Here is an 18,908-nt window from a genome sequence, read left to right as displayed (position 1 = left end):
CTATACAATATTCTATAATCATAGCATGGAATATGATCCATAGCATGACACTCATTAGAGATCCAAATACTCAAACACAAATATCTAATCATAGAATAGTGTCACTAGGGTAGGCATCACATGGTTAGTTTCAGTGTGGTGTCCCTTTTCACTAAGGTTCCTATTCACGATGGCATCAATATTGATAAGTAGGAGATAATTTCCACAACAAGTTAAATTGTGATATTGCTATCAGGATTTAACTGCGTGATTAGTCAAACTCATTGACCCATGTTTCATGAGTAGTGATTCAACATGAATCCATCTATCACGAGAATAAATGGAACACTTAGCACTCATTGGATCTAGGTGATGCTCACAGGGGTGAAGGATCGAGACTTCTCGAGAGGTTACTCATCCCAATACTACTCTAGCCTAAGTGTGTTTAACTACGGTGTTTCCTCCATGGTTAAACCCAAAACTTGCAACTCCATTTGTAAAACCTTCACCAAGTATTGTGCCTTATGAACCATTCATTAGAAAGCCCCTTAAGCTCATCAATTGATAATTAGGAGATAATTTCCATAGCAAGTCAAATTGTGATATTGCTATCAAGATTTAACTATGTGATTTTGAGTCAAACTCATTGACCCATGTTTTAATATTGTTAGACAGAAGATGAATTCCAAGATTTCTCCTTAGTAGATTTATTCCTGAGATCCACTTTTTTCTCTTTCTAGGGTCTCATCTATAAGAAAGTTTAAGGGGTAGCTATGCATTCTCCTCTTTTCCCTACCATAGATAACCTCTTCATGGAGAAATTTAAAGAGATTTTCCTCTTGTCTTACCCTTTTAAACAAACGTGGTTGAAGCATTGTGTAGATGATTTAACCAATATGTGTTGGTCCCATGGTCAAAATAGACTCTATTCTTTCATTTCATACTTAGAATAGAATTTATCCTTCCATCACATTTACCATGGAGCTAGAGACTTATAACCAACTCTCTTTCATCGAAGTGTTGCTCATAAAGAAATCAAATGGCTCCCTAAGTTGTCAATTTTTTCATAAAACAACCCACATATACCTTTATATTCTGTCCTGGTCGCATCACCTCCTTAGCCCCAAATTTGGTGTTTGTAAGACGATAGAATTGATATCTTATCACGTTTATGATGAGGACAATATTAAAGAGGAGCTTGACCATCTTCATCACATCTTCATGTTGAATAGTTATTCTTCCAACCAAATATTTGTAATAACCAATCCTACACTCATTTTATTTCCCATTTTGATCATCCTCATATTCTTCTATTTGATCCTCATTCTATTTTCTTATCATACATCGAAGAGATATCTCACAAGTTATCCAAGATCCTCTCTAGAAAGGCATTAATTATGCCTTTGAACCCCTCTCTTTAGTGAGAAACATATTCCTTCACTAGTTAAGGACCACAAAGATATCTTCTTAGAGTTTGTGGTTTACAATGTTACTTATTCATGTGGCACTCATTACATTGGTGAAATACGACATTTTGTTCGAACGAAAATTAAGGAACATTGTGTCAATATTAGGCATGAACGAGTTGTCAGCTCTTCCCTTGTGGAGAACTCCACATTGATGAAGAATTATATTTTTCTTGAGAGCACCACATTTATTTTAAAAGAAGATAATTTATTTCATATAAAACTAAAGGAAGTCATCAAATTAACAACCAACCCTCTAATCTTAATACGATGAAGGGTGGATCTTAAACATTTCATGGAAATATTTTCTCTGTATAAGAAGGGACTATGATAAAGTGCCCCCTTCTTGGACCCGCCCCTCTCTTAGCCCTTCACTCTTTTTCCTCTTTCTTTTCATGGCTCTTCTATCCAGCTTTTGTCCTTGTTCTTTTTTTTTAGTGGATCTAGCCCTAGATCGTGGTCTTTAACTCTCAGTCCACTCCTTTATGTTGTATGTCTTCTGTCCCCTTTTAGTGTTTTCCCTTTTTTCCCCTTGTACTCATTTCTATTAGAAATATTAATCTCCCCTTGGATGTATTTAATTGAGATATTCCAAGGATCCCTAAATGTAGTTTGTCCTATTGTACACATGTGGAGGACATGTCATTTAGTTGTCCTTTAGTACATGTGTGAGGACAACTCATTTTTACAATTCCTCTATTAAAAAATTTAGTTTATCCTCCTTAAGAGGATCTTGACACTTTGCACAACCTATTATGAATGTGGCATTCATAGAAATGGGAGTTACACATGCAACTCCTTTCTCATCTCTTTAAAAGAGATGCTCCTTTCTCTTTCTTCCTTACACATCATTTTGATGTTATTGTATTGAGCTATTTTGCTCCACTAGTTTCTCTCTCTCACTTCTTTAAGAATTTTCCTTCATTCATAATACTCACAAGTGGTTTTCTTTGCTTTCCTCTTTCAAATCTTTGTCTCCATTGTTAAACTATCTTGGTGTATGCTCTTGGATTTTGCTTATCTCATGGTAACATTATTTCACACTTAACTTACTTGGATTGTTTTCTTTCCTTGCTCTATCTTATCATTTCTTACATGGTATCATAGCTTGGTTACTAATCCTTATTTTAAGTTTTTGTGTTGAAGGTTACCATTCATTGGAGCACACCTTATTTGGAGACATTATTGAGAGAATAAGTTTGTGTTGTGATTTTTAGCTCATCTTAACATCTTGTGTGCATAGCTTTTTATTTTTTATTTATTTTTATCATTTTTTAACCATTTTTTTCTAACCCTCTTTGGAAGGCTTGCTGCCAAAAGGTTTTCTTATCAAAATTTATAAAAAATAATCTGCTCTTGTTTTTTAAAGCACGCCGCCAAGACAAGTAGCATTTATCATCACTTATTTCAGTAGCATTTAAATTGTGCAATTTTTTAGATTAATTCTTTTAAATTTAAAAAAAAATTATTTCCCTAATATTTTCATTGTAGGGAATACTTAAATAATCCCAATTGTGATTGTTATTTTTTACTCTCTTATACTAGTTAGTTCAAACTATATGTGAAATAATATTTAAAATTTAAATTTAAAATATATCTCTAATCTTAAATATATTTTAATCTATATCTCTTTTGAAATTTAAAATATATTTTAATCTATGAGTTTTTTAATTTTTAGTATCTTTGTTCTTTCCATTTCGGATCTTTCCTTTGCTGTTCTCTTTTTAGTTCTTTTTAGAATCTTTCTAATAATTTCTCTATTCTTTTTCTAATCTTTCATCTTCTTAATCTAGTTTCTATTTTTTAGTATTTTTGTTTCCTCTTTGTTGAATTCACTTGCTCTCTTTTTGGTTCCCAGCCCTAGCTAGCATATTCATAAGAAGCAACAGATCATGCACTAATCCTCGGTACAGACTGTAGATTTTGTGCCACAATCTCTCTTCCCATTTAGTATGATCCATCGCATTTCACAGTGTCACCACACAAAAGATAAAGTAGATTCAGTTACAGAAATTCTTTGGGCATGTCTGCCATGAAACTTATCCTTCCTTGTCATGCCTTGTTTTTTCTACATTAATTCTTGATCTTACCATGATGGCCCTCCTCTTTGGAATCTGACCTCCATCACTCCTCAATGCAGGACATTTCTATTGTTGAGCGTAAGCTTCTTCTTTTTTTGCGTGTCTGCTCTATTTTCACTATGTCTATCTTCTTTCTGCTATTGGCTGCTCCTTCCCCCTTTCTGCACTTGTGCTTGCTCTCTGCCTTCCAAGCACCCCTTTTAATCATCCCTTCCAAGCATCGATTGTCTCACCCACTAGAGAACTCGACTATGCTCTTCATTCTAGAGGTCGCCTTCCTTGTTGCATTAGATTTGTTTTAGTTTTTTTTTGCTTTCCTTCTCTTAACAGACTTTCTTTAGCTTTTCTCATTAATTTTTTTTTTACTTGCTTGACTAATTCATTCACGCACATTGAGATAAAGTAGTGCTTTGATATGTATGCATTTTATTGGCAGCATTGTTTGCTGAATAAGTTGGGGCTTGTTTATTTAACATTTATGTCTTCTTGAACAACTTTAATACTAAATTTGTGCGACTATTCCAACTTTATGCCAAGTATTTCTTGTTGGATAATATTGAGATTATAGTTTTTTTCCTGAGCCAGTAGGGGCCTATGTGACGAATATAAGGGGCCATTGGGTCTTAAATGTTGCCTCAGTAGTCTATTGACATGTTTTATTGTTATTTTTAGGATGCTGATGTTTTGTGAAAAGTTTGATTGTAAAGGAAAGTTTTCTTGTCTTTGTCTTGGCTTTGTAGGTGTCTCTAAAAGATTTTTGTCCTTAGCAAGATTTAATATAATTATTTTACATTTTCTATCGTTGAGTTATTGTTTAGCGATTAGGTTTAATTAAGTTTTTTTTGGTTTGTCTTTTTCACTTAAGAAAGGTTTAATTTGTTAGTTTTGCTTATCGCTTGTTAGTAGGTTTTGCTTGAGTTGTTTTCTTTTATTTTCATTTATGTCTTAGTTATAAATTGTTTTTAATCATTCCAAATCATTAGGAATCATGATTATAGCTAATTAGATTTGTCTATCATTTCTTCTTTTTTAATGCAATAATCATTTAATCATTTCATAGCTCTTCTGCATTATTCTTTTTATGTTACAAATTAATCATTATTCTAACATTTTCTTGCATTATTCTTTTTAATTTATAGATTAATCATTATTCTAACATTTTCTTGTAGAGCTGTATCATTTTTTTTTGGTTTCATCAACAAGTTTGTTTAATTCAAGTTAAATTTTAAGTCATATTTCTATTAGTGGGGACATTTTTTTTCCATAAAGACATCAACCTTAATTCCAGAAATAAAACTTAATAGTTCTAATTATCACTCCTAGAAAACACATATTTCATTCATTTTTTGTTTTAAACACATGTTAGAGACAGCCACTGATCCTTCTATTGAACCTAGTTCAGCAGCTACCCAAGATGAAAAAGATGCTTGGAAACTTAAAAATGAAGAAGTTTTAGGTTTAATTGGTATTTCCATTATTCCAAATTTATATGTTTTAATTACAAATTGTTCCAAAGCTCATGAAGCCTAGACAATTTTGCAAACCCAATATAACAGTGCAGATGAATCCCTCAAAATACAATTGCAGGATCAACTTGAAGATCTTAGGTATACAAATTTTAAGACCATGGATGAATTTTAATTAAAATTTGATTCTATTAAAAGTCATCTGGTTGGTTTAGGTTCTCAATTAGATGGTGTTCACTTAATTCATATTATTCTTAAAAAGTGTCTTCTTAGACAATTTCAATAGTTTATAACTAATATTCATGCACAACTTGCTATTCCTACTTTAATTGCTCAATTAACTTATGTTATTTTTCAAAATCTATTATGACAAGAAGAAGCTAAGCTAATTTAGTTTGGTACTCTTAAATCAATTGAATATGCATTCATATTTCAAAATTCAAATAGTAATAACTTTCGTTCAAATAATAATAATCATCATCATAATAATCACAATCACTATAATAATAATTCTAATAATTCCAATTATAAATCTAATGTAAAACATAACAATAATAACAATAACCATAACAATAATCATAATCACAATCATAATAATAATAATAATCAAAGGAATCATTCAAATTCCAAACCTCATTTTTCTTATTGTGGCAAAGATGGTCATGTTGTCAATAACTATATTAAAAAGAAAAATGATAAAAAGCCTATGAACAATAGTAACCATCATTAAAAATCAAATCATAAAAAAGGTAACTCTAATGGTTCTAATTCTTGTCATGCTTTTACTTGTAGTTATAATGTTTGTAGAACTTTAGAATGAATTGTTGATAGTGGCGCTTCACAACATGTCACTTCTCATAAGGAAAATTTTGATTCTTTGCAACCTAATATTGCTAATATTCCTATTTAGTTAGCTAATAATCAGACTTCTAAAGTTGAAGGTTTAGGTGATGTAACTATTCCTAATGGTAAACTGTATGATGTATTGTATGTACCTAATCTGAAAACTAATTTGCTTTCTGTTGCAAAGTTATGTCAGGACTATAAAGTTGAATTCTATAAAGATATGTGTGATGTGATAGATCCTCAAACTAAACAAGTGATTTCTCATGCTAAAATGGATAATGAAAATTTATTTAAATTCCATGAATTTTCTACTTCACGATATTCCTTACATACTTCCATTGATTTCAATATATGGCATGAAAGACTTGGCCATTTAAATTTGGATTATATTACTTTAATGCAAAAAAGCAATATGGTTGATGGTTTTCCTCATATTATTCCTTCTAAGATTGTTTGCACTAGTTGTATGAGTGGTAAGATGCATAGGGAGCCCTTTCCAAGTAGTAAATCATGGCGAGCAACTCATAAGTTGTACCTTGTACATAGTGACCTTTTGGGCCCCATGGAGAATAACTCCATCCAAGGTTCTCAGTATGCACTTACCTTTGTTGATGATTTTTCTAGATGAATGTGGATCTATTTTTTGCATAGCAAGGATCAAATTCTTGATATATTCATTGAATTTTAGTTATATGTTGAAAGGCAATCTGGTTTTAAACTTAAAATTCTCAGAACTGATAATGGCAAGGAATATGTGAATAATGCTTTTCACTCTTATTTGAAATCATGTGGAATTAAACACAAGCTTACTATTCCTTATACACCACAAAAAAATGGTGTGGCAAAAAGAAAGCATCGAACCATTGTTGAAATGGCTAGATGCATGTTACATGCTAAGAATTTGCATTATAAATTTTGGGCCGAAGCCATGTTTTGGAAAACTTATATTCTTAATAGGACTCCTACCAAAGCTCTCAAGGATATTACTCCAGAAGAGGCTTGGTTTGGTAGGAAACCTGATTTACATCATTTGCAGATTTTTGGATCTATTACTTATGCTCATACTCCTAAACAGAAAAGACATAAATTAGATGCTAAGTCTTCTCCTTATAGTTTTTTTGGTTATGATGAAAATACTAAGGGTTATCTTGTTTATGATTCTACTACTAACAAAGTTCAAGTTGCAAGAGATGTTTGCATTGCAGAAAATGGTGTCCATGATTTTTCTACTACACATGATGTAGAATTCAATGACACTAAAATTGTGCTAGTGGAGGACCAACCCCCTTCTCTTAACCCTACTCCTCTTAACCCTACAACTCTAGCTCCACCTATTATTTCTGCTTCTACTAGTAATGATGTTCAAATAGCTGCTAATGAAGCTTTTATTGATAATGATTCTTCCTCTGGTGATGATTCCATTACTACTAAACATAAGCCTAAATGGGCTCAAGGCTTAATTAATGAAACTGATGACTATATTACTAGATTTGGTGGAATTAAAGCTAGAAGGATTAATTATTGCAATTATGCTTTGATGACTACTATTATGAATTCTAATGATCCTAAGTCTTTTGATCAAGCTAACTCTCAATCTCATTGGCAAAAGGCCATGAAAGAGGAATATGATTCTTTAATTGCTAATCAAACTTGGGACTTAGTCAATTTAGCTCATGGCAAAAATATAGTTTCCTGTAAATGGTTATACAAAACAAAATTGAATGCTAATAATGAAATTAGTAAATTTAAGGCTAGACTAGTTGCTAGAGGTTTTTCACAAATTGAAGGATTAGATTATAATGGAACTTTTGCCCCTATTGCTAAAATGCCTACTATCAAATTAGTTATTGCTTTAGCATCTAAAATGAATTAGCCCATTCACCAAATGGATGTTAAAAGTGCATTTTTAAATGGTGAATTACATGAAGAAATCTATATGGCTCAACCCCCTAGATTTGTTAAGAAAGGTAGTGAAAATTTGGTTTGCAAATTAAAAAAATCTATTTGTGGTCTCAAACAATCACCTAGAGAATGATATTCTAAAATTAATTCATTCTTTATTTCTCAAGGCTTTTCTAGAAGTAAGAATGACCCTAACTTATATATTAAACATACTCAAGATGATAGTATCATTGTTATTATTTATGTGGATGATCTAATCCTCACTTCAAGTTCAGATGCTTTGATTTCTGATATTAAGTTTCAACTTAAACAAAAATTCCAGATGACTGATTTAGGTATTTTACATTACTTCTTAGGTATGCAAATTTGGCAAACTCCTAAGGGTATCTTTCTTTCTCAAAGCAAGTATGCTCGTGACCTTTTAGAAAATTTTAAGATGCATGATTCTAACCATGTTTCAATTCCATGTGTATTAGGAACTAAATTAATGGCTGATATGAATACTACTTTTGTTGATGAAACTTTGTATAGGCAACTGGTAGGAAGTATAAATTATTTAACTCTTACTAGACCTGATATTGCTTATAGTGTTGGTTTAGTTTCTAGATTTATGTCTAAACCTCAACAAACACATTTTAAAGTTGCTAAAAGAATCTTAAGGTACATTAAAGGAACTATTAATATGGGATTATTTTATGATGCCAATTCTGCATTTATTTTACAAGGCTATAATGATTTTGATCTAGGTGGAGATCCCAATGATGGGAAATCCACTTGTGGCTATTGTTTCTTTGTTGGTTGAGGTGCAATTTCTTGGAAAAGTAAAAAAGAACACTCTATTTCTCTTTTCTCAACTAAAGCTGAATACAAAGGTTGTACTAATGTAGCTAAGGAAGCCTTATGGCTTAGAAGAATTCTTGAAGATTTGGGCCTACCTCAACAAGCACCTACCCCTCTACATTGTGACAATCGAAGTGCCATTACCTTGGCAAAGAATCCATTTTTTCATGCAAGGACCAAGCATATTTCTCTTCAACATCACTTCATTCGAGAACAAGTTGAAGACAAGAAAGTTACCCTCCTTTATTGTAAGGGTGAACATCAGTAGCTGATATTTTGACTAAACCACTTTCTAAAAAGAGATTTCAATTTAATTGTAAAAATTTGGGTTTACAACCCTTTGATGTAAGCTCCCCAAGTAAAGATTGAGGGGGAGTGTTAGAAATATTAATCTTCCCTTGGATGTATTTAATTGGGATATTCCAAGGATCCCTAAATGTAGTTTGTCCTATTGTACACATGTGGAGGACATATCATTTATTTGTCCTTTAATCCACATGTGACGAGAACTCATTTTTATAATTCCTCTATTAAGAAATTTTGTTTATCCTCCTTAGGAGGATCTTGACACTTTGCACACACCTATTATGAATGTGGCATTCATAGAAATGGGAGTTACACATGCAACTCCTTTCTCATCTCTTTAAAAGAGATGCTCCTTTCTCTTTCTTCCTTACACATCATTTTGATATTGTTGTATTGAGCTATTTTGCTTCACCACTTTCTCTCTCTCTTTTCTAGGCATTTGTCTTCATTCATAATACTCACAAGGGGTTTTCTTTTCTTTCCCCTTTCAAATCCTTGTCTCCATTGTTGAACTATCTTGGTGTATGCTCTTGGATTTTTCTTATCTCATGGTAACATTATTTCACACTTAACTTACTTGGATTGTTTTCTTTCCTTGCTCTATCTTATCATTTCTGACAATTTCATTGCTTTAGTTTTGCAGTTAGTCTTTGTATTTTTTGTTTCTCTTTCCCTAGGCCCCTTGTTGTCCGTATTAGTTCTATATGTTAGCCTTGGTATTGTTGTTGTTTGTGTGTTATTATTTTTGTGTTTCATCTTGTGTGTTATTGGTAATTTTGGTATGATATTCTTTTTCATATTTTACTTCTTCTCGTGTGTGTGTGTCTACATACACACACACACACACACACACACACACACACACACATGTATGTATGTATCTACACACACACACAGATATACAAAAGGATTCAAATCATACAAATTCTACTTGGTGGACAAATTGAAGGAGGTAGTATTAAAGCTGAATTTAACAAAATCCAAAAAGGATCCCAAGAAGGCCTTAACTTCTTATTAGATTCAATTAATCCTTAGGCGGGCAATGGTTTGGAAGAGAAATGTCAAGGTGAAATAAAGAGTGAGGCTTCAAGGGTCATGATTAGAAATACATCTTGTGGAACATCTAAAGAAAGAAAACTAGATTATCTAAAGAAGGTTGATAAAGTTAATCATAGTGCTTTATTGGAGTGTGTGGGAAATGGTTCAACTCCACACGTTTGTGAAAAGGATCATTTTTTGCTCATGGAAGCTTTGAAAATGTCGAAATAATTTTAGATGGACATTCTTGGCACCGTGAAAGTGAGAGCCTTTAATGTAGTAGGAGGTTGAAAGGTTGGCAAGATGGATGGCATGTAGTAAAAGGAAAACTGAAAATAGAAGGTTGAAAAAAAAGGGAGGATTTGACATAATTTTAAGATCACAATCAAAAGGCGACACAACTAGAATGACTTCACTCGTAGTTTTGTTAATAGATCCTTCAATGGTTGCTTTATTTTCTAAGGAGAGGTTACTTTCTTTAGTAACTGTAATCAATTAAAGCTGGGCTAAAACCTAATTTACTTATAATTAAAATATAACATTTTTATTGGATAAAAAATATTTCACTAAACAAATTCTACATTTTTCTTTTATATTTTAATTAGATATATACAAACAAATAAAGAAAACAATTGTACACTTATACAATTATTTAAAAGAAAAATGTTTTTCCTAAATTAATTTTAATGTTTGAAGCAATAGAGATTACAACACTTTTATATAGTCAAATTCCAAACAAAAGATCACTTTTGATTTATTAATTGTCCAAAATACACTAAATCATTTTATCTATTAATTCACCTAAACATTTTTCACTTCAGAGACATATACACCACACAAATAGTATAATGTTAAAAAAAATATAAACATATGTAGCAATAAACAAAAAGAATGCCCTTAAAAATCACAAGGAAGATATTTTGATGGAAAAAAGTAAGTTAGAATCAAATCTTAGCATGCGATGTTTAATCAGTCCAAAACAAAAAAGAATTGTGTTCAATCATCTAAACGTTAATGTCCAATATCATTTTCTAGCTGAATATATGTTTTTAAAGGTCAAAGATTGTTAAGATCTCTTTTCTCCCCTTTCTCCACATAAACGAATCCTCTTGCCATTCATGCTTGAATAATAAAGTGTTGGCTGCTGGCAGATCCAACACGTCTTGTTGTGGGCAAACACCATTTAAAGCGTAGTGCACGGAAGCAATATTACAAAATAATCAGTGAACCAATAACCAGTTTACATTTCGTATCAAATATCTTTCACTAGAACCTTCTACATTTAATAGTCCATAAAGTCATGAACATTAAAGATCTGTTACTTCAAATTGTTTGTTCAGATATCCACAACCATACCGTACCAATCATTACAGGTTGGAATGATAATTTGAAATTGAAGAATACAAACTGTAACAATGATAGCATTTAATATTTACCGTTTTAGTACCAAAACGCCATAAATTGTAGGCCGTTTAAGATGAAGACACACAAACAAATTGAAAACGGATGCTTGGAAAATAAATAGCAATGATCAATCACAAACTTGGAACATTTATTAGCTCTATGGTTTGTTCAATCGATCAGATTCTAAAATTTAATGGCATGGGCACATCCAACAACAACCCTAAAAGAACCGCCATTGCAATCTTGTCCTAATTTAAAGCATACAAATTGTACTGTGAATTTCTGTTTTGTTAATAAATACCCCAGGTGATCACCACTTTTATCCATCCATACTGGTTTGAATTTGTTGAAGAATGGCTTTTGAGAGAGTCAGCAAGAGGCTAAAGCAATGGGATGAAGAGAAGAAGAAAGCGGTACATGTAATGCCTGGATATTTTGAAGAGGAGAGAAGTCCAATAACTCTTAATCTTCTGGGAAGCAGCACAATAGATTCAGCATCTTCATCATCATCATGGGGATTAGAATCAACTATTGAATCAGAGTCAATAGAAGGGGATATGCTGGATTTAAAGGTCATATATTACTGAAATCATTTCCATCTTTAGGTTATGACACTTTCGTTTGCTCCTTTGATATTTCAAAAATTTCCATACATGATACTTCATTGATTGTTGGTGCAAATTTATTAATGTTTTGCTTGATTATTATTCTGCAGACTCAAGAAGTGTATTATCTTAATTCAGGAGGAACTGCCCTACGCAAGGCAATCTCTACTGAAGGAGAAGATGAAAGAATAGATCTCGAGCTGAATTTGTCAACCTCAAGCAGCGTTAACTGTAGCAATGATAGTAGTGATGATAATGGTGTATCTGAAGAGGGGGCTTCCATGAGACTTGTTGGTTGTTTAGCATGTTTAACGTATTACATGGTATGTAGGAGAGAAGGGAGCTGTCCAAAGTGTAAAAGTTCTTCTCTGCTAGACTTTCTAGGTGGAGGTTTGTAATCTTCAGATATCATGGAGTACTGATTTTTTCTTAGCTTTCGGTAGATTCATTGAATATTAGAGCTAGTTGTGAGGTAGACATAATTTTAGGGATGGATGCATCTGTTTTTGAAATTTTCAACATTTGATCTTCTTGATCTGTATATTTTGTCATTTGATCTTCTTGATCTGTATATTTTGTGAATCTGGAAAGAAATTGACCTTTTTTTCGTCTTTGGTGCATTTTGTAGATTAAGCAACGCCTAATTTTAGAGCATGGTGTCTAAGTTTTTTTTAGGCCTCCTATTTTTTTAATTGTAGTTTGTGAGATCTATATTAAGCAAGAGCTCTGGTTAAGCTGTAGTCCCAGTCCTTGTTTATGAGTGTTAGAAAGTAGATTATTATTAAAAATTAATAAATTAAGTGTAGAATTTTGTAAATAATTAAAAAATAGCTTTAAATAAGAAGTATTTGTAAAATTAATTATAATAGTATTAAACATGATTTTCTATAAATGAATAATTAATGTTTTATTTTTCATAACTCCATCTATTAAACATATGTTTCTTCATTCTGAACAAGTATGAACAACTCATTGAACTAATTTGAGTTTCAAAGATTTAAATTGAATTTTTCTTATTTTAAGTGTATTGAACTATATAACAAAATTTGTCAATTTCATTTAAAAACTAGTAGGGCCATTGGACTACAACATAATCAAACAATATAGTATTTGCACCAAAAGAAAGTGCAGTAGTTACACCCTTACAAATATAAACACGACATTTTCTTGCATATAGGTATAGAAAATAGATGTGTATTAATTTTTTTAAAGTCCTAAATGCATACTAAGAGGTAAATGGAAGAAATTACAGCTTTTATTTTCCAACCTCTACTTCATTCACATTTTTTGGCAAATCAGTAGAAAGTACCAAAAGATTTGTGTGTATGACTTTGGAAGAGTGCAAATTTTAGTCTATATGGTTTCTAGTGAGTTTCAGTGGACACACACATTTCATTTCTACTTCTTTCACATCATGCTCCCAACAAAAGGAGTCAACAATCCATCCTAACTGACAATTCCCTCTGCCTTCTCCCCCATCTCTTAGGGCCTATTTGGTTGTAGGCATAGGAATTGAGAATAGGAATATATATTGAGAATATGAATGGCTATTCCAATAACAACTATGTTTTGGAATGGACATAAGCTCATTTTAGGGGCAAAATGAGAATATGTATTCCTATTCCCTATTCCAATTCACGTACGAAACAGAAAATAGAAAACATATTCCTAATTTCCTATTCCTATTCCAACAACCATGCGTGCCCTCATAGACAATGATTATGCATCCACTAAAATGATTTACCATACCAAGGGAAATGATTTATTTATTTTTTAAAATTATAAAAGATTATATGAAAAAAATGAATTTTTTGATTAGATAGCCAATACCATCACTTATGTCAATAGCATCCCTTATCACATAGTAGTAGTGTCAAATCTGCTTTACCTTAAGATGTGCAGTTAGGGGTAGTAGGTAAATGTTTATTTATAAAATTCACTTTAGCTTATATTATTCAATTTGAAAATTATTATTTAAATTATATTTTATTAAATTCTTATTTTATTTTCTATATAACTATTATCAAAAATAATTTTAATATATTTTGATAAAAATATATTAAAATAAAATTATAAATTATATATAATTTTAAGATATAGTAAATTGTTATGTACAATATATTTTATATATTATATAAATATATGAAATATTTTATAAAAATATTTTTTACTAGGAGTATCCACCTTTTTACATATATAATATGAATATTAAATATGATAATGTTTATATTTATCTACTATAATATTCTTAAAATATTATATAACAAATATATTTTTTTCAAACAATATTTAAAAAACATTAATTTTGAGTATAGTTTCACAATTATTTATAAATATTGGTTGCTTAGATTATACAATCATTTATTTCATTGATCAGAAATCTCACTATGGGTAAAAATAAAATATAGCTATAATATTTTAGATTAGGATTATTGAGGAATAATACTTCCTCAAGAAAAGACATTTAGGTGGTTAACTTTGCACTTGTGTCAACCCCTCAATTCTATGATTGCAGTTTCAAAACCTTGAACCTAACCAATTTTGTTTTACCACGTGATGCAAGGCTCATTCCAATAATTGGCAGTTCATAACCAAATGGCTTTCCAAAACTAAGAATTCAACAACTATGCACATAGGTGTACAAACCAAGATTTTATTCCAATTTTAAATCCTTTTTTGTCACCGCATTTTTCTTATCTCGATGTAAGACATCTTTGTGTTTAATAGAAAATGGAAGCACTTTAATAGGATGTAGGCCTCCACTTTACAATGCACCAAGACATTCAAATATGTGTGTGTGAGGGAGATAGGGGAACTTCTAAGTATGATTCCACTTGTGATCCAAATTAGATTAGCTAGGACCAAAAGGAAGAAGGGTACTAATACTAAATCTAGGTTGTAAAAAGGAATGAAATACCAAGAAATACACTTTATTAGGCCCTTGGTAGGATAATGTTAATGCGAAATTGAACTAATTGCTTAAGAAATATAAATCTAGATGCTATGTGAATATAATCAACCCAATTAAGATGTAAATCTAGGGTGGAGATATGAAATGAAATGAAATATAAAAGACTCACATTGAAATGCATAGAGGAAGGTTTATTTTCGCTCAATAACTTTTAGATCTAATTTTTTTTTGAACTTTCGTTCACAAATCTTGGAATGAAACGATGATAGGGACAAGACCCGGAATTCTCCACTGAATTTGAGACTAAAGGACTAGGTCAAGATGGAAGGATGTCCCACAAATAAGTTGATGTAGTCCACAGCTCCAAAAATGATAACTCCAAAAAGCTTGCAAATTTTAGGTAATAGATTTTTGTTTTCGCTCCCAACCTACAAATCAACACAAAAAAGAAAGTTTTGGGGGTTGGGATTTGATGAGAGATTGCCATGGTCAAACCCTAGGTTGCAAAATAAATGATAAATGATAAATCTTAATGTAAAGGACTATAAAGAACAAGATAAATATTAGGATTCACCTTGCCCATGTGTATGTAATGCACGTATGTCATGTAGATCTTGAATTAGGAATGTAGGATATCTCCACACTTTACAATGATCTATCATAACTCTGTAATGGTGCCATGGATATGGATATGCATCAATGAAGAGAATGAATACTTTAATGTTGATCTCCTCACTTGATGGCCAACAATATGCTAGATCTTGAAGAGAAAATGCTCACAAAGGATTCTCTAATGCTTGATAGGAATCTTTTTTCTTGAATGCTTGAAAAATGCTTGAATGCTTGAACTCCTTGAATGTAATAGGTAAAAATATTTAGTAGAGAGAAAGAACTTGAGTGCATGAACAATGATTGAGATGAGATATGAAAATGAAGAATCTAAGTCTCCTTATATATGGGTTTTTGAGTGGGAAAATAATATAGGTTGATTGGTTAACAGGACTCATAAACTAATTAAACCCTCAAGTACTTTCAAGCCCCAAGATCTGGAACTACTGGCGACTAGGTCAACTTGGGTTGACCTAGTCCTAGACTATGTTAACCTGGGAGGACTAGGTCGACCTAGTCTAGGCTAGGTCAACTTAGGTTGACTTGGTCCAGATTAGGTCAACCTAGGTCAACCTGGTCTAGGAAGATAGGTCATTGGTGCCATTGAAAGCCAAGGTAGATACCAGAGAGATAAGGTGGAAAGATAGAAGAGAGAAGAGGAAAAGGAGGAAAAGAAGAATGAGCATGAGAATATCCATGGTCTGAAGAGGGAATCATGAAGAGGAGGGAGATAAAAGGTCTTAAAAGGTAAGTGCATCCATTTTAAGACAATACATTTAGCCTCCACTTTAATGAGAGTATGAGTTTTCTCAAGCTCATGGTAAAGTAGATTAAGAGAAAAAGAGAAAATCTTATTAGAACTAAAGAGGAAAGAAATCATCAAGCTCCCAATACACTTGAGTCTGATCACATCTAGAGTCAAAATAAGAGAGATAAGCACTACAAGACAAAGAGGTGTAGTTTCTTGTCCAATAAGGTTTGTTGGCCTTATTGTGAACTACACAAGGAAAATGAACAAGTGAAGAACCTTGGGGAAAGGTCTCTGTAAAAGAGAATGGCATTGAATAGTCTAGAAAATGTGTGTGGCATTCTAGTTAACCCATTAGAGATAAATTAATTGGTCTAGCAAGTGTGTGTGGCATGCTAGTAAGTCCGTTGAGGGATTCAACTTTAATGGAACTCTATGTCCCAAAAAAAAGAATTGAAAGGAGATCTAGGCATAAGGATGTGTATGTCCTTATGGGATCAAGAGTAGGCTTCCCAAATTGTTATTAATCAAAAGAAGGGTCAAAATCATGGATCAGGCCTCCCAAAGTGTCATAGTTTAGAGAGATATCCAAAAAGAGACCAAGGCCCTAAGAACTATCTAGAGTTCTCGGAAACCAAGAAGACTAAACAAACCACTGGTACGAATAGTAGAACATGCACAACATAACATACAATGACATATAGAAGAATATAGATACAAGTAGAAGAATGTAGATGATAGAGTGATCACTTTATCCCCTTGCACTCAACAAAGCAACAAGGATCATCTAAAGCAATAAAAAAGAAAATAGAAGCACAATACGGGAGAAAAACAACACAAGAACACTAAAAACTACCATTATGGATGGATTTCATGTCAAGAATTTCATGTTCCCCCTCCCATCTTGGTCTAAAATGATAGGGGAAATATGGCGACTCACAAGAGAAACCACACCCATAATAGTAGGAATCACAACGAGCTCTATGCAAGGACTTTGAGAGTCACTATGCTTGTTCCTAGGAGTGATTGTAAGTGGTATAGAAAACATGTTAGGTAAATCACTATCTAAAATAATTAAATCATCATCACTACTATCATCTAAAGTACCTTTCATATCTAGATTAATAGAATCTAAAATATGAACATTTTATATAAATGCATAGTGTTACCTTGTCAACCTCCTCTAAAGATGTACATAGGGTGTGATCAAAGGAAGGAAAAGGTTGAGTTGAAAATGTAGGTTGAGAATAAGGAGAACAAGCTTGATATTTAGCTATACCTTGATGGTTCTTACGACATTGATGAGCATGTTGATTACAAACAATTTTATGTGGATAGTAGAATGATTAGGATCAACTACAATATGTTCTATAGAATGAAAATCAATGGGTTGAGATACAATAGTAGAAGGAATAGATGTAGAAGATAAAATAGGTGTAAAAGTAGAAGGTGTAGATGAAGTAGGTAATGTTGGAATTACAATAGGAAAGGTAAACTCTAAGAGGCAGTTGGGGGGGGGGGGGGGGGGGGGGGGGTGAATCAGTGCTTCAAACTTATACCTATAAAAGCATTCACCATACATCCATCTCATAACTCAAAAAGTAAACTGAAATACCATATGAAGTGCATATATACATCTAAAGTATGTAAACAAATAAGCATTACCCATAAACCCTCCAATGAGAAGGTAAAACTGGGGTGGTGATGACACCCACAAATATTCACTACTATAGTAATAAAGTGTATCCAATGAAGGTTACAATGTTTGATCATGAAACATGATCTACCATGTGAAAGGTGTACCTTGTTAAATGCTTACAAAGACTGTTAGGTCTTACCCTATTAAAGGATTTCAAAACCCTATTAGAAGTGTGCTTGATTAAAGGACTTTGACTCATAATTAAGTAAGCACCTTGTTAGAGGATTTCAATATAGCATGTTAGGACTACTTTGTTAAGAGATTTAATTGATTCACCTATTAGAATGTCTCAGAAATGATCCTACAATTAGCACTCTATTGCTTGATGTCAGATCACCTCTATACTGATGTGTACTTGATCTTTTATAATCAGATGTCTCTCTGCTATCCACTGTTTCCTTTCCTCTATTCTCCTTTAACTGATTTTGCAAATGATACTCAAATCATAATACCTTGGTCATCATGAATGTCCTATTTTCACATGCAAACTCTCCTTCTCTACTCTTTTCTCTCTCTAAACATTTAGGGTTTTTCCTCCTTAAGAAGACCTAGGTGACTTAGGGTTAGGTATTAATCAACGGCTATGATTCACCCATATTACCACTTAAACCTTCCCTTTTTCTGATTGGATGCATGTAATAAATAGGGATTCACACTTCAAATTCATCCTTAGCAACAAAAGATCATAAATCAATCCTTAAGTCAACTTAAAATGGTTTACATAGTGGTTTGTGCCAATACAAACAACTATGTCAAAACTATGTTACTCGACATCTGAAGTCCCTGGTGCTCGACACTTATTGTAACTTCAATGATGTCACTTGAAATCGGAATGACTCGACATGCATTGCTTCCTTGACACCTAAATCACTCGGCACAAACTATTTTCTTGGCACTTGAATGACTAGGGACATGAGTGGCTCGACACTCATTGTTTACTTGGCATATGTTACTTGTTTGACATGAACTAAGTAAATGACTTAAGTGTATAGACTCTCACTTGCCAAA

At 32.3% G+C, this 18,908-nt stretch overlaps 1 protein-coding gene across 1 annotated transcript; it reads left to right on the top strand.

Moving 5' to 3' along the window:
• The first annotated feature begins 11,631 nt into the window (after positions 1-11,631).
• Positions 11,632-12,541, top strand: LOC149547772 (uncharacterized). The gene is made up of 2 exons (XM_089794185.1): positions 11,632-11,900; positions 12,044-12,541. The coding sequence occupies exons 1-2, from the start codon at positions 11,682-11,684 to the stop codon at positions 12,329-12,331; spliced, it is 507 nt and encodes a 168-aa protein (XP_089650311.1). The 5' UTR covers positions 11,632-11,681; the 3' UTR covers positions 12,332-12,541.
• Positions 12,542-18,908: the final 6,367 nt, after the last annotated feature.

The sequence above is a fragment of the Cupressus sempervirens genome, chromosome 7 (assembly GCF_028749045.1).
Source record: "Cupressus sempervirens isolate cs-2001-9-10 chromosome 7, ASM2874904v1, whole genome shotgun sequence".
Classification (NCBI taxonomy): domain Eukaryota; kingdom Viridiplantae; phylum Streptophyta; class Pinopsida; order Cupressales; family Cupressaceae; genus Cupressus; species Cupressus sempervirens.
Note: the sequence above shows the minus strand (reverse complement) of the source record. Positions and strands in the feature narration are given on the sequence as shown.

Coding starts and splice junctions, on each gene's coding strand:
- LOC149547772 (XM_089794185.1), top strand. CDS start 11,682: ATGGCTTTTGAGAGAGTCAGCAAGAGGCTAAAGCAATGGGATGAAGAG. Junction 11,901..12,043: donor GGGATATGCTGGATTTAAAG/GTCATATATTAC, acceptor ATTATTCTGCAG/ACTCAAGAAGTGTATTATCT.